A 27,850-nucleotide genomic window follows, 5' to 3' on the forward strand; every position below is an offset into this window, starting at 1 on the left:
TGAACATTTTCTAGTTGTTTGGGTACTGCTTGTGTATATTTGTATGTTTTTCTTTTGAGTGTTTCTGCATGCCTTTCTGAATGAGAGAGTGGAACACGCCTGAGTGCTTTAGGTACTAATGTGTGACAGCTTGGAAGCATATTGTAAGTAAAATTGTCTTGCACATAAGCTGTGGAGCAAAGGCTTAATCGTATCCCTTTTCTTCACAAGGAGCTGCTTGAAGGACCTCATGATGTCACATGAAGCAGATTCGTTTTTGTGATAACAATCACGGGAAACATTAAGTTCAAACATTCCTTGAGATACATTGAAGAAAGTCTACCCATCTGCCACTGCATCTACCTCAGGATGGCTGGCTGTACCAGCCGCTGCAGACAGGGGGTGCTCAAATTAATCCAGTCCCTGCAGAGATTGGTCTCAGGAACCCTCACAAAAGGTACTTTGTACTGATGCACTCACGTATTCTGAGCCTCTTGAGTGTTAGCTAACTTAGATACAGTGAGGTCTTATGGGTACTCCTGTGTATGCATGTGAATTCAGTTCAGTTCCTTTTTCTTTATGTGGCAACACATCACAAGATAGTTTATTATTGCCTTTGAACAGTTAGGCCAAACTTTACTTGATATAGAAAAATGAGTATTCCCTGTCACCAAGCACTTGGCAAAAAGTGGATGGATGTTGGACATTTTCCACCACCACTCTCTCTCTCGCCCCCTACAAAGCAATGCTTTGATCAGCTTAATGTTGTCTTCCTGCAGTTGATCTAAAATAATTTGCTAGTAAGTGTCCCTGTTTTCTGATATCCTGTTTGTTGTACTTTATATCAGTGACAGATTTCAGCTGCCTTCTAATAGCACTCAGTTTTGCTTTAATTAAAGAAGCTCAAAGATTCCTAAAGATATATTGAAGAAAGCCTACCCATCTGCCACTGCCTCTACCTTTCTCAAGCATAATTTATACGTCTGTGTTAAACTTAACGTAGAGCCTTTAACATAGCTTATGAAAGCGACAGATACTGTTGCCGCGGTGAGCCCCATTTGCACTGCAATTTCACCACCAAAACATCAGCTGACGATGGTGTTGATCCATTCGCTCCAGTCTATTTCAAAAATGGTGGCAGAAGAAGAATTATCCAGAAATGAGCAGGACAAAGTGACAGTACAGATCACATTGCAGGTGTAGTCGATGCAATATGTCGCAACATTCCTGAGGAGGGACACATCAGCTTACAGAGTAGGTTATGCTGTAGGTTATAGTGCAGGGTTTCAGAAAGGATTATGGTTATAGCGTACCTACGAAACATAATTCAGTAGCCACATGCAAAACACAACAGGAAATAGCTCGCTTCGTACTACTGGAAATACTTTGTGTGGGTTGTGAAGAAGCCGCCCGAATAGACTGCTCAGGAGACAGCACAACTCGGATGACGCTGTGTGTAGCCCACAGATCAGTTATTTGTGACACTGTCCCCTGGTGACAGAAAACAGCTACAGCATGTAGCTGAAAGTCTGCAATTCTTTCCCGTAGAATCTGCAAAAGCGATGTTTGAGCCATTTGGCTAAGCCTGGTGGGGGGGTTTGTTTTGTTTTGTTTTGTTTTGTTGCATACAACCACAGGTTTCCTAAATCTTTCACACTGCATAGCCAAATACCTACCCAAATGTGGTGCCATAGTCCTAACAAGGTTCAGGCCTGCAGTGCGTATGTGAAAGTGGTTGTAGGCTCAAGTGTTGGAATAAGAAGGCCTATAGGAGAAAAGAAGAGCAGTGAGAAACAACAAGCAATCAATACTGGGCAGGTCGGTGAGGCTAGTAGCTGCAGATCCAAAACTTACAGCCAAGAAGCCAGAGATACTTGTAGAAAGGTACAATGAGAAAATGCGGTGGAGAGAAAACACAGAATTGAAATGCAATGATGGCATAAATCCACACCGAGTGAAAAACAGGAAAAGAAAGGGGTGCCTGTTAGTCCAAGCCTAGCAGCAGAAATCTGTCAAATTATGATCCCATCATTCATTCCGCTGAAAGTTCATATTAAGACTGTAATAGGATTGTTTTTCTGACATAGATTTAATTTGAATTCCACGATTGAGCCATTGTGTGGTCTATTAAGCAAGAGGCACATGTTCTGTCATCGTGTCTTTAAAAATTACAGAGCATTTGCTTTGCTACAGTTGCAGGAAAGAGTTTATGAATCCCTTGTACTTTTTTTGTGTTTAAATTTCTGCATTAATATGACCTAAGCATAAAAGCTGTAAAAGCAGATAAACCAAACCAAGTTAAGGAAATAATGCAAACATTTTGAATGTTGCTATTTATTCACACAGCTTTATGTAACTGTCTGGAACATGGGAACTGATACACTAGAAATGTAACTTACACATTCAAGCCCTACATGTCATATATTTCTTCATTGTTTTTAAATCATTCTTCAATCTTTGATCTATGTATGATGTGTTGCTAAATTACATTTTTGTAAAGTGTCTTGCAAAAAAACCTGAATGATACTAATTTAGCGTTTCTTATAGGTTGCATAAAAATGCTGTTTTTTACTGTGTTAGCTTACTGTGCTGAAGCATAAACGTCACTACAGTACTACATGTGTTAACAGTTGGTGTTGGGTTAGGTATATCAACCTTTTGAATTTGAGGGAAAAAGTTGAAATTTTGAGATTGCAAACCCAAAATTTTGAGATAATAACCAAAAATGATTACATTTTTGGTTATTATTGAGGACCACCTACAAAAAAAAATTGACCTTCCATAAATTATGTGACTTATCTTTAGCTAATAAGATATTTCAGATATGTCAATATTTCATTTGGACATATCTGTATACTTTTAATTTTCATCTACATCTAGTAAGCTTTGCTATAGAGACTCACATGTGCAGAAAAACACAAGTAAAACAAACGCCAGGAAATTCTCCTTCTTGTATGACATGCATGCTTTGAGTGGCTTTGAGTTAAATGATGAGGTCATTTAACTCTCATCTGCACATAGCTCACAGGCTGAGGCTGTGGTGTACTCTAAACTTCTTCTATTCATCATGCTTTAGTGCTTGTTTGCTTTTTCTGCCCCTTTCTCAGTTATAGTTAAAAAGTTACTTTTCACCTAAGCTGCAAAAATCAAACGCTGAGTCACGATGTCAGAGTGCAGCTGCGAGTATGTCACGACTAAAAAAACACACACAAACACAGTACTGCTCTCACTTTCAGAAGAACCTGTGGTCTGATATAAATTTAAAATTCACCCTACGCACATGTATGGAGCATAAAATATTTGTGCAGGTGCAGGCAGCGCTTCATTTTAACACTCGCTGTGGGCCACAAATTCCAAATTTATGTATTTTTACCACTTCTTTACTTTTCCATCTAGAAGCATTTGGATACTCTTACTATCTACCTCTAAATTATTTGCAGCCATAAGCACTCTGAGAAATTGATTTTTCACAGGGCAAAGAAAGAAACTTGCAAACTGAGAAACACATCAGATACTGTCAACAAACTGACAATGACAGCATGATGCCTGAATTGTACGTTTTTACACATAAACAGCTACTATCATGCATAATGAAGGATGAATCTGTTGACACATTTCCCACAGCTTGTGTTACAAATGCAAATATGCATTTACAGGAGCAACAAGCTCAATGTTTTTCATTGAATTAAGCAGGAATCCAGCCAGGCTTAGGTTTATAATAATGAACTAACCAAAATCTTACTTACTCTGTTACATGTGCAGTGTTTGTCCAGTGTTTTTTCATCTGCAATGTTAAAAAAAAAAGAAGAAAAAATAGTATGTAAATCCTTTGTAGCATGAACCTATGTGATATAAACTGGTGTTTTAGTCAGCCGCTGAGCTATTCTAAAAATTATCCAACCAACTCATGGCAGTGAGTAGGCTGACTATCTAGGTCATGCAACACAATCGCATAACGTAGCTATTTGACTGAAACAATCCCAAACCTACTTTTTTATGGTTAGGAGCTAATCCTTTACCAAAGGAACGAAGGATTACAGTTTATAGCAGACTTGGTTATCAAGATGATATCTGGTTCTCTCATTATTTGTAGACGTTAGTTATATTTTTCTTTGCATTCTTAAAGGATGCATAACTGATCAAATGTAATGTAAATTATGTTGAGCATCCACTTGCTTGATACTGTGCATCTGGACATTTGTTGCTTCTGTCCAAAATGTTCTATTGTGCTTCGCTGACCTTTACTGACTTAAAGTTAAGATGCGTGCGCATTGGGCAGCATAAGGGCCGAGTCTTCATTTAGCTTCATAATTAAATGTCACAGAGTTAATTAAGAGCCACTGGTCAAAATACATTTAAGTGGTCTAAACGGGGATTTAATAAATCTATGATTTTATGCCACAGTGGGGGTTTTAAACCTTTGGAATTTTTACATTTATACAATGTTAGTTTCTCATTGCCATAGCTCAAGATGAACAGGCACAACTATCCATCCATGCAAAAACACAGGCAAACATAATATTTCTTCCACGTATCCAATTCAGGGTCACAGGAGGAATGATAACAAACATTATTCAAAGTTTTAAACATCATAGGTATTAATTTGATTTTGGTGCTTACATGGAGGGGGTTGATCTTGTAATGTGCGGTTACAGCATGAAGTAACAATGTCTTGTTTAGCTTTGAGCCCTTCCTCTGCACAGTTTAATTCTAATCAGATTTCACAAGCACTTGCTTCCAGATTGCGGCAGAGGAAGACCGCATGCTAAAGTATGCACGGATGAAGACATGAAAACATGCACATATGTTCTCATAAACATTAACACACAAGCAAGCTATTTAGAGCTATTTTAACAGCTATATTCTATGTTGTTTTTTGCATTTTTCCTTGCATACACTATAGACAAAAATGAACTGTCTTATCTTTAGTCTTATGCCTTAAGTCTTATTAAGTTCAGCAGCATGCATATTCATCCTCAGACCTTTAAACATTGCAAACCAAGTGAGGATACAGTAGTTATGATATGCCTCGGGGCTGCAGCTGACTTACTGTTATTCCTGTTTCTAACATTACATTGTACTTTATGCTCTTTACATAGTGCTTTCCTTGTAAAATAAAAAAAATAGTTTCCATGTAAAGATACAAAGGAGTAGCACTAGTAGCTTCAGTGTTTTGACAGTTGCTCTGACCTTGCATTCATGTTAGTGCACATTTAAAAATGGCTGTCCTCCCTGTTGTTATAAAAAGAGACAGTGACCTCTCACAGCACATTTTAAAAGCAAGATGGCAGAGTGCAGCCTCAAACATTCAGCTAGAGGCAACTTTTTCGAATTTTACAGCACGTGAGAAACCAGCTAAAAGGCCTCAGACAAAGGGAGGGACTTGTGAGGTATATTTTGAGTGAGTTATATATATTTTGCTGTGACGTACTGATGTTGTAGTGCAACATCCAGGGAATCTGAATGTCAAACCTAATGGGAAATCTGATGCTGTGCATTACCTGACAAAGTAAAGAAAAAACCTCTTTTTGAACTGACGGGACTTTGACAGAATGACTGACAAGGAAACTGGAACAGCACACAGATTTAATTTTATTAAGGACAACTTTTAACAAATACTATTTCAAACTTTTTTTTGATGTGTTGTTTAACCACAACAGCAGACATACAGTTTAGCTTTAGGAAAAAAATGTCTGTGTTTTTAACGTTGAATGTATTTAAAAGAATTTCACAATTAAAACAATATCATTTCTTAAATACCACAAGACCACTCCCAGATCTGAATGGTAAAAAAAATAGATTCAACACTACCCCATCAATTTGCATGAAAATATATATCCTCTATTTCGAGATAAAAATTGTGGCATTGTTGCTTAAAGCAGGCGTCTGAAATGTCCCTGCTGTTTTTGTAAACAAGCAAAGTTTTGTACCTACGAAACAATCACCTTTAGATTGCTTGGAAGAATTAAAACTTCCATCCTTTGCTCATGATCCATCTCTATCATGTTTCCTGAAATTCAGTTAGCGTGTAGATGTAGGCTGTAGGTGGGTTTGTGGTTGCATGTCTTTTTTTTAAAGATGGAATAGACTCCACCCATTCCACGGCCCTAGGTAGGAGCTGAAATGGATGGATAGATGGAAGGATGGATGGATCATTTGCAAGCAGCTTCTTCCCTGTAAGCATGTTTTCAATGAGGTCTGTTGTTGTAATTGTTTGCCAACACTCACACAATAAACTACAGAGTTTATAGTTTACTATAGCCACAGCTTACTATGGACCTAGAAAACTATACCCATAAAATTAAATTTGCCATTATATTCAAACTCATGAGGTAAAGATTATCTTTATCACAACTTCAACATCTACTTTTAAAATTTAGTTCACATCATGCAATCATGCAAACTGACAATCATCTTTGTTTAGATACGGGAAACGAGACACATCTGGGGAAGCACATAAAAAATGCATGGTTCAACAAACACAATAGATTTATACTGTCTTTTGTGTAGACCCAGGTCCTGAAAACACGAAGAGTGCAGGTAAAGACAGAAACCTTTCCTACCCGACCTCATGCTGCACCTGTCTCTCACTATTACAAGTCACATGTGTCCTCTAAGAGCATAACCTTGCAGCAGTGGTTCTGTCACCACACACTGCAGAGTTAGATTCAAATCTATGGCTCAAGCTCTTCTAACGTAGCATCTATTTTGTTCAAAACCCGCATAAGAGTTATCTGGCATTAAGCTCCGGTTTTACAACCATCTTCCTTAAAAAAAAAAAATCTTTCTCCTCTGATTCTTTCCCTTTTTTTGTGACTGTAGAATCAGTGGATTGGAGCTGACAGTGTGTGTCTCTGCTTTTAATTTTTTACATCACCTCACTACATACTTTTATGTAACCGTCTTCTTCTAGATTTATTTTTATCTCTTGCTCTTTCCTCCTCCGTGGGTGTGTACGTGTTTCGCCCCACCATTACTCCTGTCCAGCCACGTTGTTTTACTACTTGGTATTTATATGCAGAATCTCCTATGGTTAGATGGCTATTCGATCCAGCGAACAGTATGGTTATGTTTGCTCAGCCACATTTCTGTGGAATTCCTCTTTCATGTTCATATTTAGTAGTTCCCTGAGGATTTTTGCATGTGATGCATTAAATCGGGAGCAAAACTTGTTTTGAATGGTGACATGAGCTGCTGCTTGCATCAGGAACTGTTACGCTCTGCTGCCATCTGTCGTTTAACAGGTAACTCCACAGCATTAGAAACTTGAGCTCATGTGTTAGAGTTCTCTGCTGAGAAAACCTAACCCTCTAATGCACTTTGTATCATGATCAATACTTGCCATAAATTCAAAACGTTATGGACAAAATTCTTTTTTTGTCTAAAATTAACATTGTTGTTAACAAAAAGGTGCCAAAAATCTCCAATGTATCAAATGTGATATAAAAAATATATAATAAATATATAATAATTTCACACAACATGATATAGCAAAATGATTTTTGTGGATTTTGTTATGGGGTTATTAAACATCTCAGTTCCAAAAAATCTGAATTTTCTGGCTATTTTTGATGGGTTTTGTCTTGCAGGGTTAAAAACACTTTGTAAGAACATTCACACTAAATTTGTGACAGTCTGTTTTCAAGATGCTTGATGCATTTTCGGGTTTTTTTTTTAGTATTATTATTATTATTATCTAGCCTCCTGAAATAAAGCATCATTTTGCACTCACAGATAACTTAATACACATTTCAAAGTGGCAAAAAGGGGAGCTGTGGGTATTCGCCTAAAGATTCAAAAGTCATCAAATACAGGTAAATCAAAAAGATGTGATGAAAGCCAAAGCAGCTTCATTAATGGTGAATGCATAATAATAACCACAATTAATAAAAACGCTTTCAAATTTAGTACATATGATAAATAGTCTTCATCAATAATAATTGTATCATGTATTTTAGTTTATTATTTCCAATCTGATCTTTGTTATCACATCTGACAACAAACAATGACACTTAAATCTAGATGCTTAACATTTTATTCACCATACTGTGAATTTGTTAACAATTTTCAAATGTTACTGAGATTTGTTATATAGCATTCATTACAGATAAGTGACTCCAGTCTCAGTGTTTGGATTACAATTAGCATCATATTGTCACAGATACACACAAAGGTTGAGCCACAGCTTTCTAATAAGACACAGTCTTCAGGCTTAGTTTTTCTTAAATCTTTAAAAGTTAAAGCTTAAATTTGTATTCTTATATTAATAAATAGTTATTACAATAAAAACAAGCTTTAATCATCAGTCAAACCTTGAAAATGATACCATCCAATTAATCTTTATATGACGCATTAAATCAGTGATTCCCAAGGTGTAAGCTGATGGCATCTGGTGGGCCATGAAGGTACTGCAGGTGTACAGGTCCATCCATCCATTTAATTTTACTTTACAACAAATGCATTTCTAATTCTTAATTTTCATAAGAGTCGTACATTTTGAAGATAGGATTTAATTTTAAAAGTATCTCCTTTTAAACATTTGTATTATCATATATAAAAAAATAAACATACTTACTTTGAAATCATATGAGATGGCTTCCTGAGATTATTCTATTAAAACGTTCCTTATGGAATCCTAAAGAATCATTGTAATTCAGCTTATTATATTAATAATGGCATTAATAATAAGTAGTATGTAGTTGTATTAACAGTAAAATATATATTACCCATTTATGTTTAGTTTATTTGATTTTGTATTTCATAAGAAACAAAAGTAATTAATATACACAAATTTACTTGACAGTGAAAAGCACCACAAACTCCAGGAATGTCCCCATTTTTTCCAGAAAGCTGCTATACTAGCTTCAAAAGCTGTTGTGTAATAATTCCTATCTCAGTAGTAGCTCTAAAAAGGACACAACTGAATGTCAGGTTAAAGAAAGAAGACGAGACGACATAATTTAAAGATGCAAGTTCTTGCATAGTCAGACTAGAAAGCCACATGAGGTCTGAAACTGCTGTCTCAGCCCACTGGAGGGAAAGTGATTCCTGTCCAATCATCATTTGGTTCACTTGATTTACATGGCAATTGCAGGTTGAAATAACTGTTAGAGGAAGTAGTAAGAGGAGTTTAATGATAACGATGAGCTGCCTTTAATGCGTGCATGAGCATGCATTCATACAGAATACCAAAAGCAGATGGAGCAATGAAACACTTTGGGAAATAAAAGGACATGTGGCAGTGAAAAGAACAGTCTTTCATGTGCACTATCATTATTTGCATTCAAATTACAGGATTTCTTGTGAATGTGTTATTTTAACCAGCCACCGAGCACACAATGCACCAAATCCCTACAGCATGTCTGATATCTGATGAATCCACAAGAGGACTGGCCCATGTTGGGCTGCAATGTGTGTATGCTGTGTGGCGGTCAAGGGCAGAGCCCCTGGCAGGTCAAACCCCAGCTGTTGAAAGTGGTTGTTGGGGCATGGAATATTACCTCACCGTAGAGTTAGGAGCTTGAGCTCTTGCAGTTGAGAAGTACTGGCTAGATATAGTGGGATGCAACTCAATGCCCAGGTTAGTTCTGGATGTCAGGCTGGACTCTATTCCAATCTTAGAGACCAGATGCAGGGGTGTGTATACTTATCTCTTGGTTTTGCTGCCTGTATGTTGGGTTTTTCATAAGGGAATCGTGTAATTTTCCAAAAGCATAAAGGGATTTTTTTACTGGAACCAGGAGCAACTAAATCTAAACACACAGTATAGGCAGTGCACAAATGTGCCTCTTGCTTTGCTCAGGGCATACTGACTATGCAAGAAAGAGCAAACAGTTGTGTCAGCTGTGTTTCAGAACCAAAGATAACACCTCTCTCATCTCATATTTTTATTTTAAAAAAAACACTAACCAAAGTAGCAATGGAAAACAACATGACTGATAAAATCATAAATAATGGCTGATTAGTGTACAAGGTCCAAGTGTGTCCTTCCCACTGTTTGTAGAAGGGGTTGTATGTGAATTAGAGAAAAGATTTTGAAGAGATTATGAAGCCAGACTGCAATGCAGCGTCCTTGAATGTCTGTCATAGTGCAGGGTGATATGGTGCACTAAGACTGTTCCAGATGGCAAACATCTGTCACAGGGATTACACCGGGTTATTTAGTAATCGGAATACTTAATTTCCCATCGCAAGTGTGTGAGTGTGACTGTCTGTATGTCAAGCAGGTTATTTTTGGTGAAGATTATAAACGAGTTAGAAACATCTGTGACACAGTTTACAAATTCTTTATGCTTCCTGAATTATCCAAGAAGGAAAAATAAATACTACTGCATTGAAGAAGGCAGAGAAATCATTACATGAAAGTCACTATACAGAGGGACTATATTTGAATGGATGAAACTGGGATACAAGAAAAATTTAGGACAGACACTTGATATAAAACATGATGGTCCTTAATGTTTTGCAGAATGCCCCTCGCTCAGCTCTCACCATCTTGGCTTTATTGATTTCAGACATCAAGTAAGCAGTAGATCTTGATAACCCCCATTCACTATACAGTCACTTATCTTATTGACTATACAATGATGATCATCTATTTTACTCAAAATTAGATCACAGTTTACAAAACATACATCACTGTGGATTCTCTAAAAGCTGGGGCTACTAATCTGGTTACTGGGGTTGTAAAGTAAGCAGTAGGGTCGTTTTCTCATTGACCGGCATGCAATCAGACTTATTTTTGGAGCCAAAATAGTTGACCTTTTCTAACCTTAAGAAAAAATCCTTAAATTTGCTTCACTTTTCAGATCCAGCGGCTACATCCATCTAACTTCAGATAATATCTAAGTTGAGAGAAGTTTAAATTATTTTAGAATTATGCATGACTTCATGTTTAATTATTTAGTCCATGTTAAGTTCTTTTTCTCAGCACTACCCACACAAAGAAACTGAACTGCACAGCTGATCTAGGGTCAGGCTCCAGAGTTAGGTTGTAAAAAATAATCTGTACTCCCATACAGTGTGGATTTGATCATCATTATTATCATTTTTGCTCATGGATCTTGTTTTTAATACTCAGAACAGAACATATAGACGTCAACTTTCAAGAAACAAGAAAGCTGAAACAGCACTGAAAAAATGGCCCTCAATGAATTTTTTAAAGTGTGAGAGGGTTTTCTGAACCTCGCGTGCACAAACACAGACACACACATACACAAACAAGGAGCGAGACAAAGGCAATACATTTTTTGGTCGGCCGCCAGTAGAATATTTGATTGGATGCAATATCATTCACATTTTTTCTGTGTGTATCTCAATGTTTTTACAAGCAGCTTACAAAGACTGAGCTAACTGCCCTTCAAGTAGCTTCCATAAACTTAGACCATTTGAATTCTCCTGCAGAAATCCACAGTGAAATCTAAATTTTACGCTTTACTGATTAGCTATTTTTTGTTGCTTGTGCTGTTTGTGCTGCAATCCAGCAACCCTGCTTTATTTTCTGAGTTTGAAGGAAAACAAGCATCACTCACCCCCACAGCTTTCCATCCCACGTTACACGCAGTCCACTCTGTGAAGATTCGTTGGCACCGTTTAATACAAATGTTCTTGTTTGTAGCACATTTGATTTGTTTTTTTTTCTAAAAATATTTCTTCAAAATCTCACAATTAACTTTAATTCTTTCTAGATAGAGAAAAAGATGTGCTCCTTTATCCTGTGGTGAGTTAACATAGGCATGCACAAATGCCATCCCAAGTGGGCAGTCTTACATATAGCTACATCCTCATTATGGTACACACTTCAGGGAGCAAATTGCTCATTTGGAGTAGTAACCACTGGGTTGAGAAAATACACGTGTGTGCTTTAAATGCACACACTTCACATGTCAGTAAGCGTTATTAGTGACTACACCACTCTACAATACCACAAGGGCATGAGGAGGCAGGGAGCTCGAAAGAGTGGGGGGGTAAAGGCTGACAGATGAGTAGAGTGAGGCACAGAACAGAGGGAGTGGCGCAAAGAGGCAGGAGCAGCTTGTGCGTGTGAGTGTGTGTGTGTGTCTTTGGAGACAGGGATCAGAAATTCAAGAGAGTCAGCTCAAAGAGGAGAAGCGTCCCCCCGTGACAGATCTGGACCCAGTGAAAGGACTTGACAGGGGCAAAAAAAAAATCCTGTAAGGTACAGAGCCGTGGAGGGAGGCAGCGACGGGACGACAGGCTGACAAAATCGTGAAGTAAATAGAGGGACTATTACTCTCTGGGTTGTTTTGGCCGGCCTGGCTTCCACAGTGACAACATGGGTGCAGTGGTGGGCACTTTGACCATGCAAACCAAACAGCGGAGACCATCTAGAGGTACGTCGATGTTAGTCACAAAGAGAAGAGATGGAGACGAGACAAAAAGAGCAACAGAAAGCTAGACCAAACTGACAGTAACACTAAGATCGTAGTGTTTGTACACCAGCTGCCAATCATGATATGTCTTTGTTTTAGTTATTTTCTTTGCTTATCCAATGCAAAGAGACTTTATGCTTTCACCCTGTTTTTGCCAAGTGATTTAATTAATTGAACTATGAAGTTAAAGGGAAAAAAAAAGTGGATAATGAATCGTGGAAATGTTACATAGGTTTAATGAAAAGCCAGTAGTGCTGATTCTGTTTTCTCAAACAGAAATCTACAATGTTTACTTCTAGAAGTGGCAGCAGTATTGTGGAGGGTGAAGCATCTCTTACTCACGTTCAGTGACGAGGTACAGCACTTGTGCGGAGATAATGATTTAGAGACAACAGGATGGAAGAAAGATGTCCTTGAAAATAACAGAGCAAAATCACTGCTCTGTCTCTGTAATTATGCCTGTGTGTGTTTGGTGCATGCCCATCGAACGCGCCAGTGAGTGAGCGAAACAGAAACACGGAGGGAGCGAGGTTTTGGGCACTTGAATTAACACGCAGCTCACATATCATACCTCTCCCTGGCCTTATGCTTGAAAAGCCTGTTGTCATGGAGACTGGGTTGTAGGGGCATAAAGGGAGAGTGTGAGCGCATACTCCACCAGGTTGAATGATGAATTTATGGCAGCGGGAGATCGAGATTAGAACCATGAAAAGGCAGCAAAATAATGACTTTTTAAAAAGACATTGATGAAATGCCCCACGGTATGAGGGTAATGCTTTAAATGCAGATAGGATGAAACCGCTTGTCTGTGTTTTGATAAGAGCCTTTAAATGACCTTTCAGCAAAGCAGGTCATCTAGGGATTGTTTTTAGCTCGAAGTAAGTGGTCTGTTAAAAAATGCGTTGTGGTGCCAGCTGTGAGGAGGTATGTAAGATAGGACAGATAAAGTCTGATCCTGTAGGGGATAAACAGGGACCACAGCCACACAAGAAATGAGACTCAGAGGTAAGCTACAAGTAGGATACAAAATATAGCTTGTTCTAGCAATACTGCTCATCACTGAGTATGCATAAATGCTATATATATATATATATATATATATATATATATATATATATATATATATATATATACACTGAACAAAAATATAAACGCAACACTTTTGTTTTTGCTCCCATTCCCCATGGGATGGACGTAGAGACCTAAAATTCATTCCAGATACACAATATAACCATCCCTCCCAAACAGTGGTCACAAATCAGTCCAAATGTGTGGTAGTGGACACATCTGCTATATTGAGATAATCCATCCCACCTCACAGGTGTGCCACATCAGGATGCTGATCTGACATCATGAGTAGTGCACAGGTGTACCTCAGACTGCCCACAACAAAAGGCCACCCTGGAATGTGCAGTTTTTTGTGCTATTGGGGGTCTGGGGACCCAGAACCGGTCAGTATCTGGTGTGACCACCATTTGCCTCATGCAGTGCAACACATCGTCGCATGGAGTCTATCAGATTGTCAATTGTGGCCTGTGGAATGTTGGTCCACTCCACTTCAATGGCTGTGCGAGGTTGTTGGATATTCGTGGGAACTGGTACACGCTGTCGTATACGCCGGTCAAGCACATCCCGAACATGCTCAATGGGTGACATGTCCGGTGAGTATGCTGGCCATGCAAGAACTGGGACATTCTCAGCTGCCATCTGCCCTGAACAATGTGAACCATGATTCATCCGTGAAGCGCACACCTCTCCAACGTGCCAGACGCCATCGAATGTGAGCATTTGCCCACACAAGTCTGTTACGGCGACGAGCTGGAGTCAGGTCAAGACCCCGATGAGGACGACGGGCATGCAGTTGAGCGTCCCTGAGACGGTTTCTGACAGTTTGTGCAGAAATTGTTTGGTTGTGCAAACCAATTGTTCCAGCAGCTGTCTGGGTGGCTGGTCTCAGACGATCTTGGAGGTGAACCTGCTGGATGTGGAGGTCCTGGGCTGGTGTGGTTACACGAGGTCTGCGGTTGTGAGGCCGGTTGGATGTGCTGCCACATTCTCTGAAACGCCTGTGGAGACGGCTTATGGTTGAGAAATGAACATTCAATGCACGGGCGACAGATCTGGTTGACATTCCTGCTGTCAGCATGCCAATTGCACGCTCCCTCATTGCTTGTGGCATCTGTGGCATTTTGCTGTGAGACAAAACTGCACATTCCAGGGTGGCCTTTTGTTGTGGGCAGTCTGAGGTACACCTGTGCACTACTCATGATGTCAGAAGAGCATCCTGATGTGGCACACCTGTGAGGTGGGATGGATTATCTCAATATAGCAGATGTGCCCACTACCACACATTTGGACTGATTTGTGACCACTGTTTGGGAGGGATGGTTATATTGTGTATCGGGAATGAATTTTAGGTCTCTACGTCCATCCCATGGGGAATGGGAGCAAAAACAAAAGTGTTGCGTTTATATTTTTGTTCAGTGTATATACACAAAATCATATAACTTATTTTAAGAGGAAGAGGGCTTGTTGTTTTTATCTCTCTAATGCCCTAATATAACTGGTATATATTTGACCAGTATAGCCAATCTGTGCTATACCTGGTTTGTCTTGAAAAAGGTCCTGTATAAACTTTCAACAAAACTTTGAAACATGCAGAGAGATTGCTGTCGCAAATCAAGAAAAACATTCAGGTCAAAATGTGTTCTTAGGATTGGGGGGGCTTGTCCACACAATACGGTAGGGGAAACAGTTCTCCTCACTCTTCCTGCAGCATTCAGCACTTCCAAAGCCCAGTCAGCTTTTGTACAAAGCAAAACCAAACAGCCTGCTGTGGGTTTTGTGAGGAATCACGTAGGGGACTATGATTTTGACCCGGCTCAGTGACTTCTTCAACTTTTGTCCTCATGGCTACAGACACCAGAAGGCTGCTGGATTAAAGAAACCAGATATAATCTCATAAGTAGCAGGCTTTAGATAAACTGGTAGGATGATTATATTTGGAACAAGGCTAGCTGTTTGGGCAGTCGGCTGCTTCCGTGAAGTTAAGAGGACGAAAGAAGAAAAAAGGGAAGAAGAAAGCAAGATCATGCCAAAGTCAAAGCATGCAGAACTGTAAAAAGTGTCTGCCTTGATCTTGGTGTTTCCAAAACCAGATGTGATGAGAAGGAGGCAGATCTGAGGGACACTGCACACTCATATGGTAGTAACTTCCTAATCAAAATATAACATCAGCCTATAGGACATACTTTACAAGATGATGTGATAGATAATGTTAGATTCAACTATGACTTGAAACTAGTGATTAAGACCATAAATTTATAAGGAAAACCAAGAGTAATTTTCCCATAGACTTCTACATGACCTTCATTTTCATTAGTGCTGCAGTGTTTGCCACTGACTGCGTAAGAAAGCATGTACACGCACTTTCAATTATCAGCACCATTTCAGCGTCTCCCACCTTCTTCCATTACATGCTAATAAGTGATCACATGCAGAGCAGTTGTTGCACCATTTATAACAAGACTCACTGCAAAAGTCTGCAGCATTTCTTTGTCTGAGTCTTACTCTGCGATCAAATAATTCTGTTATATGATATGATATATTCAACAGGTTTTTGAAACCCTCAGGCAACATATTCTTTTGCTGACTGTGCTTCTGAGCCCAGTTCAGCTCTCGTTTCTTCTCGGTGTTATTCTGTGTTTTCCCATTTTGCCCTTTGCTGTTCTCCTTCTTGTCTCTTGTTTTTCTTCACGCTCTGCCACCTCTTCCTTCCTCTCCTCCCAGTCCTGTCTCAGCTTTCTCTAATCAACACCTCTGCCTTTTCATCACCCTCATTCCATTTCATCTGTTTCTAATCACACTGTCACATTAACAGGAAAGAGAAATCAGCCCACAGGAAAGATTAGTCCACATAGGTGGAGTCTTAACAGCACCTTTGTCTTTCTGTTTTCATGTAACCGAGAGACTTTTAGTCACAGGGAAAATATATGTACAAATTGTGTTTGACACCTTTAAAAAATGGTTGATCCAGTATACCACCACTGCTCACATTTATTATGGCTATCTATCTCCATGACAACATGAGTCAGTGGGTTGGAACTGGAGCTCAGGGGAAGATGGAAGGGAGATTGAGAGAAAGTAACGCATTATATGTTTGCATGGTAATGGACACCATGCTATCTCACCACTGACAAATAGGCCATGTAAAAGTGGCAGATTGGGGTAAGAGGCAACATGTGTGTCTCTAGTGAACATTTTATTGCTATAGTTTCCCAAGCATGTGGAAAATCTCATTGAAATGACTACTCCCTAACGGTTTTTATAGCTGTGTCAACCATCCTGTCCAGATGTAAGCAGTATTTAAACCTTTAGTGCATGTTTTTACTAAATGAAACAAAGGAGAAAATACAGGAGAATAAAGTTAGCATCACAATAATAAAAAGAAAGCTGGCATGCTTATACAATAATAATAATAATAATAATGGATTGGATTTATATAGCGCTTTTCAAGGCACCCAAAGCGCTTTACAATACCACTATTCATTCACTCTCACATTCATACACTGGTGGAGGCAGCTACAGTTGTAGCCACAGCTGCCCTGGGGAAGACTGACAGAAGCGAGGCTGCCATATCGTGCCATCGCCCTCTGGCTTGCCCATACAAGTGCAACTAGCTGACTAAAATGTTAGATTTAGCTTGTTAATCTAGGACTTTTTTAGCACCTTGTATCTACATAGCTATTATAAAATTAATGTTAGCTATCTATTAGAAATACTAAACAGCGTAGCAGATGGGTGTACCTTCGGAGACATCCATTTTTAAGCCTTGAGATGAGCATTTTTGGTCTCACCATCATGTTGTTTGAAACTGGAAGTGACAAGCAAGGGTGGGATCTCACTGTGAAAGTGCACACTGATTGGCCAACAGCTTTTCAATCTTCCTCTACCAATGAACATACCATGAATAATTCTCCTTTCTGACACTAGAGAATAAAAAAGATAAAAACTAAATAAAAACTTTTAGCTAACAACAGTAGCAAGCCACTGTTGTTAGCTAAAGCACTTACATGCATAGTAATGTTACAGCGTTCTGAAAGTTTGTTACCTCATTTTGCAGAAATGTAGTGGACTAAAACTGACATCCATCCATCTTTTCATTTATTTAATTCAGGGTTGTGAGGGAGCTTGGAGCCTATCCTAGCCATCCAAGGGCAAAAGGCAGGGTGCACCATGGTCAGGTTCTCAGTCTGTCACCGAACTAACACAGACAGAAAGACAATATTCTCACTAACACCTATGGGAAATTTAGAAGCACCAATTAACCTGACCCCACTAACTGGATGTCTTTGGATTGTGGGAGAAGCCAGAGAGAACCCAGACAAACAAAGGGATAAAATGCAATCAGCACACAGAAAGGCCCTGGCTAAATGGTGGATTTGAACCAGAACCTTTTTCCTATGAGGCAACAGCACTAACTAACACATTGCATATCCAACTACTAACCAGGCCTGACCCTGCTTAGCTTATGGTATGGACATAAGCTGGAATTTTGGCATTATCGACTTATTTGACATATTCCGTATATGACTGTTAGGATCCCACAGTTTCACTACATTTCCTAGTCACGGGATTTTCCTAGAAGTTTATTTCTCCTTAAAGTCACAGTTTTTCAGTTTAGAAATTCATAAAAACCTATTCTGGGTTCTGTAATCAGTCTGCAGTCCATTTCACACAGAACGTTTAAGTAAGTTTTCTATTTTTCACTAGCAGACAGAATTGACAAGGATCGTCTCTCCCACTCAAAAGTCAATGAAGAGCCGGTAATTGCTTTCCCCCCTGGTGTAGGTGGGACTTAAATGAAGATTGCACCTGTTACGACCGAGAATGTGGCTGCAGGCAGTTCTATAGCTGTGCCTCTTCTCCTGTTTCCTGTTTAAAATTTAAATCACAATGGCCTCTGGCATAATGATGTATGCTACTTGATACAGTTTCATTGTTGAGGATTAATCCTGACACCACTCATGAATGGGCTGAAATGAATGAGTCATCACTACCATCCAAAAAAAAGAAGAAGAACAATGTAGTCATGTTAATCTCCTTTTCTTCGTGTCTAATCATCTGAACTGAGTCTGAATCCATTAGGAAGCTTATTTGTTCTCACGTGTGTGTTTTTCAAGTTAATAACATAGGTGATTGAGAAATTCTGGGAATTGATAGTGTGCTTTGTCCACACTTTTATGTCAAAACAATTCATTCAAGGACATATCATCTAATAATACCTGCAGTCTCAACAATGCATTTCAAGCCACAGACCACCCTTTGTAAATAGGCCATCTCTATACCTCACACAAAGCGTCGGACTTCAGATTTTTCTTCACCGGGGCCCACAACAGCCACTGGGAGTTTTCTTCTGGATATTTGTCCATGTTTGTAAAGCCGCTGCCCTGTAGCATGAGATAGTCACAGTGACAAACACTTGCCCACAGCAGCATCTCTTCAGATCATTAACCACCATCCATCTCCACAGGACTGGGCACTGAGCACCATGTTGCCATTAATAAAATGCTTCAGCTCCTAAGGGGAAACCTAATTTGTCAAGTAGATGAAGTTCTCCACAAATCCTTCCTTTGTTCTCTTTTTCCCTCATCCTCCCTTATTTTTCTTCTGCTTCACTCCGAGAAGCACTTTTTTATTCTCTTTGATCCCACAACATTCGTTGCAGACTTAACATTTTCAAGCTTCGCTGAGTCATCTCTTTCCTGTATTTAAAAGCCATCATATTTCTAAATCCTGAGTGGGACATACTGTTAAACAGACAGCGTGTAAATGTTGAGGCTCACATACATCTTCTTTTTTTAAACTGCCTCTCTCTTACCCTTCCCTGTAGATAAAACAGATGATGAGCTTGAGATGACGATGGTGTGCCACAGACCAGAAGGACTTGAGCAACTCGAAGCCCAAACAAACTTCACCAAGCAGGAACTGCAGATCCTCTATCGTGGTTTTAAAAATGTAAGCACACACCAGATATTGTTATTTTAAAAAATGCAGTCATACTAAAATGCACTATATTGCCCAAACTCTGTTCTATTCCATTCTAAGTATTGTTACACCTCTCTAAATCACTGAGGCATTGAAGTGTTTCAATCACTTCCATGGCCACAGGTGTATAGCATCAAGCACATAGGCATGCAGACGGCTTCTAAAAATATTTGTGAAAGAATGAGTTGCTCTCAGGAGCTCTGGTACTGTGCAAAATGTCCAGTTGTGAAATTTCCTCACTACTAAATATTTCACAGTTAACTGCTAGTGGTACTATGACAAAATGGAAGAGATTGGGAATGACAGCAACTCATTAAGTGGTAAGCCGCATAAAATTAGAGAGTGGGGTCAGCAAGACTGAGGTGCATATTGAGCAGAGGTCGCTAATTTTCTGTGGAATCAGCTGCACATGTGCTTCATGTGGCCTTTGCTCAAGTAAAGCACACAAAGCGCTTCATGTTCTTTGGACTGAGAAATCGTGCTTCTCCAATCCAATGGATAATACTGGGTTTGGCGGTTGCCAGGAGAGCAGTACTTGTCTGACTGCATTGTGCCAGGTGTAAAGTTTGCGGGGGAGGGGGTTTCAGGAGTGGGGCTCATCCTTTTTGTTTCAGTGAAAGAAACTCAGTGTTGTGGGAACAGTTTGGGGATGACCTTTTCTGTTTCAACATGACTGCGCACCAGTGCGCAAAGCAAAGTCCATAAAGACAAGACTGAGCAAGTTTGTTGTAGAAGAACTTGACTGGTCTGTATCTCAGCCTAATCTCAACCTGCCAGAACACCTTTGGGATGAATTAGAGCAAAGAATTCAAGCCAGGCCTCCTCATCCAACATCAGTGTCTGACCTCACAATTGCACTTCTGGAAAGAATGGTCAAACCTTCCCATAAACACACTCCTAAGTCTTGTTGAAAACCCTTCCAGAAGAGTTTAAGTTGCTATTGCTACATAATATTAAATGCCATGGATTAAAAATGAGATGTCAGTTATGTACATATGCATGTGAAGGCAGACAAGTGAATACTTTTGGCAATATAGTATATGTGTGCATCACATCATCAGACAACCAAATTTTCATTGAGTAGAATAACTGTAGAGTCTCATTTCTTCCACAGGAATGTCCAAGTGGAGTTGTGAATGAGGAGACTTTTAAACACATTTATGCACAGTTCTTTCCTCATGGAGGTAAAGTACACAGTTTTTAATCTTTTTTATTGCACTATGAAGCTTTTCTTTTTTTTACACTTTTCTTCCATGTGTGTTACAGATGCAAGCATGTATGCGCATTATCTGTTCAACGCTTTTGACACTGCAAACAATGGTTCCATAAAGTTTAAGGTACAAAAATGGACAAAATGTTAGTTATTTCTTTAATTTTCTGCTCTTTTTTTAATTTATGCTTTCCCACTTCCCTGATCTATTTTGGACAGGATTTTGTAATGGGACTATCTATTCTGCTGAGGGGAACACTAAGGGAAAAGCTGGAGTGGACGTTTCACCTGTATGACATCAACAGAGATGGATACATAAACAGAGAGGTGAGACTGTGTTGTTACAGTTTTAACTGGATATTATTTGTTATCTCAAATCTTTGTCTAAGCATGACATGAATCTCCTGTTCTTGCAGGAAATGACTGAGATTGTGAGGGCCATATATGACATGATGGGCAAGTACACCTACCCTGCACTGAAGGGAGACGTTCCACAGCAGCATGTGGATGCCTTTTTTCAGGTTCATTTCAAATTCAAATTCAAATTTTATTTGTCACACACACAACCATACACAGTATGATGTTTGGTGAAATGCTTATTGCTGTGCAATGCCCGACCATTAAATGACAGTAAGAATTGACAATAAAATTTACAGATTTACAGATTACTACAAAATTACAGACAACAAGCCATACTATTTGTTTAAATTGGATCAACTCCCTTTATGGAGTTTTTTTCACACTTTCAACTTAACTACATTTTTCAGTCTCGTAAGGTTTATAAACCCTAGTGTTTACACATTATGAAAGGAAAGCAGACTTTTAATGTCTCTTGTCATAACCCCGTAACTTCCCAAGAAACCTTTGTTGGTTTATAGCAGCTTTGTAGTCATTATTAGATTGTTTCATTAGGGTTAGGATGCAAGGCAATGCCACCAGAACAGAATCAACAAAATAAAAATAACTTTTTCTCTACAGAAAATGGATAAGAACAAAGATGGCGTGGTGACTTTGGAGGAGTTCATTGTAGCCTGCCAAGAGGTCAGTATTCTTCTTCATGTGTTTTTGTCAAATGAATTATATTTTAAAGAATTAAAATATAATATGCATAAAAAAGCAACTAGTTTCTTACTTAAGCTTGTTATTCTAGTCGTGAAACCACCACTACACCTGACTCAAACAGCCTCTCCTCCACACAGTCCTCATTCATAAAGTGGTCTACGAACGCTAACATTACGGCTAACAGGTGGATTTTCCCATTTCATTGCAGCTAGCTAACAATTAAAAGCCACTTACTGTTTGAAAGAGTGAATGTGAACAGTATATCCTCTGTTATTTAAACATAAAACTAAAGTGACTCTTTTAGATTGCTTTTTAGATTTTGTTTCTTTGTTTTCTATTGAGTTATTGGTTCTTTTAGTAGTTAGACTTACATTAAATTATATTAGCGATCAGCAGCAACCAACTAACGCACTGACATCATGTTATGTACTGGTGCAAGATGGCACTATACATGTTATAAAAACTTTAAACACTTTTTTTTAATCCAGATTCACAGACATTGTTAAATCTGGCCCTTTTTTAGAGAAGGACTCAGTGGTGTATATTAGCCTGAATACATGCAGTGTTAATAGTGTAAATAGTGTAAAGTGTAAATAGGCCTACATAATTTCACCATTACTTAAATTTTTTTATGTCAAAAGTCAAGCATAAGAAAAACCACAATCCATCAGATGATTTCATTTCACAGACACAGGTATTCAAAATAATTCCATACACCATTTGTCTTATTTCTCAACAGGATGAAACTATGATGAGATCCATGCAGCTGTTTGAAAACGTGATGTAGAACAAGCGGAGAGGGTGGAGACAACCACATGGAAAAATGAGAGGGCTGAATGTGAGTGCGTGTGTGTGGATGCATATGTGCAGTACATCCAGTCTCTCCTCCTCCTCCTCCTCCTGTTTTATCCAGCTGTGGTCAGGATATAGGCTGAATCCCCCACAATGACTTGTATGAAGGGACTGGACTGGGATGCTCTTTAGTGCTCCTGACGAGTTTCGACACACAACACAAAGTGACTGATGTGACAGACATGGATTTTAACACATTCGTCTCTGTTCTGTCATGAAGACATGAAGATTGGCCTGTTAAAGATAAAGCTGCTCATCCATTATGAGGCTGCTCCTGACCAGCGAAGGGCAATGTGCTCAAGAAGCTGATCGTTTTATTTTCTTTTTTGCCAAGAAGCAGTTGGGGTTTGTTTGTTTTTTTGCCAAAGTATGATTGCATGCTTGTTTTATTTCCAATTTTTTTGACAGATTTGACCATAAGTAAATCTATACTTGTGTCCCATCCATCTTGCGGTTGACAGATATGAGATACCGCAAACGTTGTACGTTGGTTTCACTGATGCGGTGACCCTTGTAAATTTGTGCTGGCCTGGATGTCGCTTGTGTGCTGAGTCTGTGTTATGCTCGTCTGTCCAAAACTTACAGTACAAGTCAAATAATTTTAAAGCAGCACATTTCCTGGGTCTTACATGGTGTGTGTGTGCTTATCTTTTCTTTTCTTTTTTTAGTGAAAAAGAAACCAATTCATTCTTTTTTTCATGTTTTCATCTGCTGCTTTTCGGCTTGTGGTCAAATTGGTGTATTGTCAAAAATGTTTTTTTTAAAAAGATTGAAAAACGAACAGGAATAAATTTTAAACAGAATTATGAAATGCCCGCAAATCAAAGATGTTGACGAAGAGGCTTATTAGATGTTCATTTGCACAGATGACAAGTAATCGGGATGTGACTCTCAAATGGAGACAGCGATGCCACAGAAGAAGTTTTGTCCAAAAGACATCACTGTGTCAGAAAAAGCAAGATTTTGCTGCTGGTCCATTCCAGCAAAGAACTGAGAAAGCTTCTGATAATCTTGCAGGGAAAACCGCTGAATGTCAGCTTTGGAATGTGATATGACACTGAGGACAGCTCCATTTGTAATAATGAACATTTGGCACTGTGTCCTCCATTTAAACGAGGACAGTGATGTCACACTGACGTACATGGTACACCGAAAATAGGGTTTTTTTCTGTAGCAGTAGCCCACTGAAGGTTTCCTGTGACTCGTGGTGTATTTAAATGCGCCACCATAATAGAAAACTCACAAGACTATCGTAGTTTAGGCACTAAAATATTAATTGCTGTTCTTTTTAGCAGTCATTAGAGAGGCTCTTTTTTCTGCACCGTGCGACCGTGTGACATCGCAGCCTCAGGTCTTGGAGATCTTATTTTGGAATCAGATTATTAAATCTCACCAACAGGTTCATTCTAAGCCATATGAATAAATGTGTCCATTCTTAAATTTGAGTGGTGTGCTACTTTATACTGGTGTGCCTATATTTTTGTATGCTATTAAAAAATGTAATAATTATTAGAGCAGAAACCTAAACAGATGAGTGAAGAGCACAAAAACACAGGGCAGGCTCTAAGGAGTCACTGAAAAATTTAATGAGTATTGTTACGGCCCTAGCTGGGCCTCCTGAAACTGCCCTTGTGTGGGTGTGGTGTTTTCTCTCCGCCTCTTCCTCTCTTGCTCCACCCCTCTGTCTCTCTCTTGCTCTTCTCTCTCCCCAGGACACAGCTGCTGTTCATTGGCCTCATTTACCACCTGGGCCCAGTTAGCAATCACCTCTCCTAGGTCATATAAGCTGGGGATGAACTGGGTATGAGAGAGTGTTTTTTCTCTGGTGTTCCCACATTGTGTGTCGAAGGTGTTGGGAGAGATCCTATAGTGTGGAGTTGTGGAAGCAGTTTGCAGTGTAGCTGCTTCACATGAGTAGTGTGGGCTTGTGGGCCTCGGCAGCAGTAAAGCTAGCTGCTGCTAGTGACAGGGTGAGCTAGTGGGCCCCTGGAAGTGCCTCCTCGTGGTGTGGAGTTTGTTTGGTTGTTGTGTTCTTTGTTGTTGCAACCTTTTTCTTTTTCTAGTGTTATTGGTAAAACAGCGTTGCCGGCTCCTTATGTTAATTTTATCTATAATAAAAACTATTTTATTTACTAAGCACCTCTGTCTGTTCTCCTTTCATTCTGTTCTGGACCCATTTGTTACCAGTCCACACACACCCCTAGACCTTCATCGTGGGGACGTAACAATGTGGGGGCTCGTCCGGGATATGACTGGAAGGAACAGCGGTTAGGTTGTAGTGTGTTGTTTGCCGGTGGCTTGTGTAGTTGTGTTGTATCTGCTATACTCTCTCCAGTTAGCACAGGGGGGTGTCTAGCTGAGCGTAAGCTCCTCCTTTTTTATTTTGCCTTTTTTATTTTCGGAGTAATCCCAAGTGGGGATTAGTTCCCTGTCGGGGGTAGGCTTGTCGGTGCTTTGTGCACTTGATGCTTAACCTTTAAAGTTGCCTCGAGCCTGGTACACTCCAGAAGCTAACTAGGCTAAGATTTTATTTTTTTTATTTTTTTTTTATTTTTTTTTTAAATGACATCAGAAACAGCAGTATGCGACATTACGTGATGGCAGAGCTTCAGTTCATCCTTTGTCATTTTTTTTTTTTTTTTTTTTTTTTTTTAATAAATAGGACAGGGGGAATGAATGAGAGAAAGAGGGGGAGAGAAAGAAAGAAAACCAAAGGGGAGAAGAGACGGTGAGAAGGGGGGGGAAGAGAGAGAAAAAAAAAAAGAACTCCTGGGTCACCTGTATGGAGAAAAAAAAAAAACAAACAAAAAAAACAAACAGAGGAGACAGCAAACAACAAAGAGCAACATAATAATAGAGAAAACAAAGCACCATCACAATAAACTAGCTAGTCATAGATATCAATATTTACTAAATAATAAACGATATTGTGCAGCACGCAAGATAGACAGCGCACAGTGTGCTTTGAGGTAGCAGCCAAGAAAGCTTTAGTCCGCGTCTGTGAATACCCATGTGTGCATACCTGTGTGGATCAGCATGCTTGCATTCCAAAGGTTTCTCCATGTAATGATCTGCTAGGGAGTGTGGGGGGGCCACAGCCCCGTCCTCCAGGGTGTGAAGCGGGTATGGAGGAGATCAAAACTCCAGACATCCAGAGGCCCCCAGAACACAAGAGACCATGGAAGACCAACAGAGGGGCAGCCGCGCCACTGTTCCAGTAAGAGCTGAGGAGAGTCCCAGATGAGGGCTCGCCCAGCAGCCGCGGAGCAGAAGTCAGGGGGAGTTGCAGTGACGCGCCCGTGAGCTCCGCCGGCCCCCAGCTGTGCCTGAGTGACCGAGCCCCAGGCCGAGAGGCCGGGGGCACCCCACCTCCAAAGGGGCCCGAGCGAGCCCCAGGCCCCAGGCCCCGACAAGCGGCCGCCAAGGAGTGAGCCGGTGTGTACCCGGACGCCCACCCCCAGACACAAAGAACCACCAACACACCGACACCTGAGGGAGTCCGCCACCGGCAGGGGAAGTGGTGGTGGGTGGAGATAGGCCTCCAAACCTTGGAGGGCCTGAGGTGTCCCCAGAGAGGTGGCGTCTGATACCCAACCTGACATATAGACACAGACATACAGGCACACACAGACACAAACATCCATTCCCACCCTCATGCTCTCATATGCACTCACTCCACACTCAACCAACGTGGAGACAGACATAAAGAGACGCTGTACACACAATCACACTCCCCAAGCGTACTCTACAAACCGGGTCTAGGTACCCTTGCCCCTGGAGGGGGGAATTGCACCCAGACCCAGGTGGTGTTACCCTTTTCCCTGCGGTGGGGAGAGGCAGACCACCCCGACTCCGCAGCAGCAGGGAGGCCCCACACCCCAGACCGCAGTCGGACGGCCAACTCCTCCTACTAGCCCTCCCGCTCCAGCAGGCCGCAGAGAATGGGGGTGGGAGAAGACTCCAAACCTCCCTCCACCCGCTCATTGTAGTGTTGATGCATATGTGTTCTAAGGTGCAATTAAAACCCAGGAGGGCATGGAGCTACCTGCCAAGGAGCAGCAGGTAAGCGCATAGTCCCTCCTGCTAGCCCTCAATGACTAAGTGTATTTAAAATTGAGAGGTGGGCAACGACGTCAGGGGTGAGGCTAAGATTTTAGTAGGTAGGTCTGGGGAGAGGGTCGATGGTCCATCCATCCATTCGCTTCCGCTTATCCTTTTCAGGGTCGCGGGGGGCGCTGGAGCCTATCCCAGCTGTCATAGGGCGAAAGGCGGGGTACACCCTGGACAGGTCGCCAGTCTGTCGCAGGGCCAACACACAGGAACAGACAACCATTCACACTCACATTCACACCTAGTGACAATTTGTATTATCCAATTAACCTATCCCCACAAGCTGCATGTCTTTGGACGGTGGGAGGAAGCCGGAGTACCCGGAGGGAACCCACGCAAACACGGGGAGAACATGCAAACTCCACACAGAAAGACCCTGGCCTGATGTTGGAATTGAACTCAGGACCTTCTTGCTGTGCGGCAACAGTGCTAACCACCGTGCCACCGTGCTGCCAGGGTCGATGGTATTTTTATTTATTGGTTAACCTGTGGTCACACATATTTCCCACCTGTTTTTGATTTGTGTGTTGGAGGTGGTGCTTCTTTGTTGTTATTGTTAGCCTCAGGTAGTTTTGAATGGCTACCTTTGATGTTGCCATGTTTAAGGCAAACCCTTCGCTTGTCCAGCTGGACGCCTGTAGGAAGAGGGATTTGCATGAGGTGGCAGCAATTTATGGCATTTGTGTCTCCATAGCTCTGCGTAAGGCTGAGCTGAAAGCTGCTCTTATGTCTGGATTGGTGGAGAAAGGGATGGTGGCCTTGACGGTGTCTGCCAGTCCACCTGAGCATGGTGTAGCGTCTCAGCCTGTTCCGCAGGTGCCAGCTCAAGCTGTAGCTCCATCAGTGTTTACGCCTGTTGCTCAGGGGTTGCCTGAGGACAAGTAGATGACACTGCCTCACTTCGAACCTCTCTCCATTGAATCATCAGTAGGCTCTAAGCAGGATGCTAGGCTCTGTGTACGCCTGGCTCGTCTTAAGTTGGAAAAGGAGGATCGTGAAAGGGAGTTCCAGTTAAAGGAGTTGTAACTTAGGCGTTTAGAGGCAGAGCTTGCAAGGGCCAGGGAGGTTGAATTGAAGGAGGTGGAGGTGGAGACAGCTGTCAAGTTGCAACAGTTGGAACTCCAGCCGGCTTCCCTTCCTCCAACTGCCTCCATTCGGTAGGCAGATGTAGGGAAAAGCAGTCGTCTGGTTCCGGTGT

At 40.6% G+C, this 27,850-nt stretch overlaps 1 protein-coding gene across 4 annotated transcripts; it reads left to right on the forward strand.

Annotated features, from left to right (window-relative positions):
• Nucleotides 1-348: 348 nt before the first annotated feature.
• kcnip1b (Kv channel interacting protein 1 b) lies at nt 349-22,477 on the forward strand. Of its 4 annotated transcripts, none has more exons than XM_085363495.1 (8): nt 349-436; nt 19,264-19,388; nt 20,503-20,602; nt 20,685-20,755; nt 20,848-20,955; nt 21,045-21,149; nt 21,607-21,669; nt 22,430-22,477. In XM_085363495.1, the coding sequence occupies exons 1-8, from the start codon at nt 349-351 to the stop codon at nt 22,475-22,477; spliced, it is 708 nt and encodes a 235-aa protein (XP_085219621.1). The 4 variants fall into 4 exon arrangements, with proteins under 4 accessions (XP_085219621.1, XP_085219622.1, XP_085219625.1 ...); XM_085363496.1 differs by having other exon boundaries at nt 20,533-20,602; XM_085363497.1 differs by lacking the exon at nt 349-436 and adding an exon at nt 12,275-12,332 and having other exon boundaries at nt 20,533-20,602.
• Nucleotides 22,478-27,850: the final 5,373 nt, after the last annotated feature.

This window comes from Diplotaxodon limnothrissa, linkage group LG10 (genome assembly GCF_057381915.1).
Source record: "Diplotaxodon limnothrissa isolate DT_005_m linkage group LG10, D_limnothrissa_male_GT1.1, whole genome shotgun sequence".
Taxonomy (NCBI): domain Eukaryota; kingdom Metazoa; phylum Chordata; class Actinopteri; order Cichliformes; family Cichlidae; genus Diplotaxodon; species Diplotaxodon limnothrissa.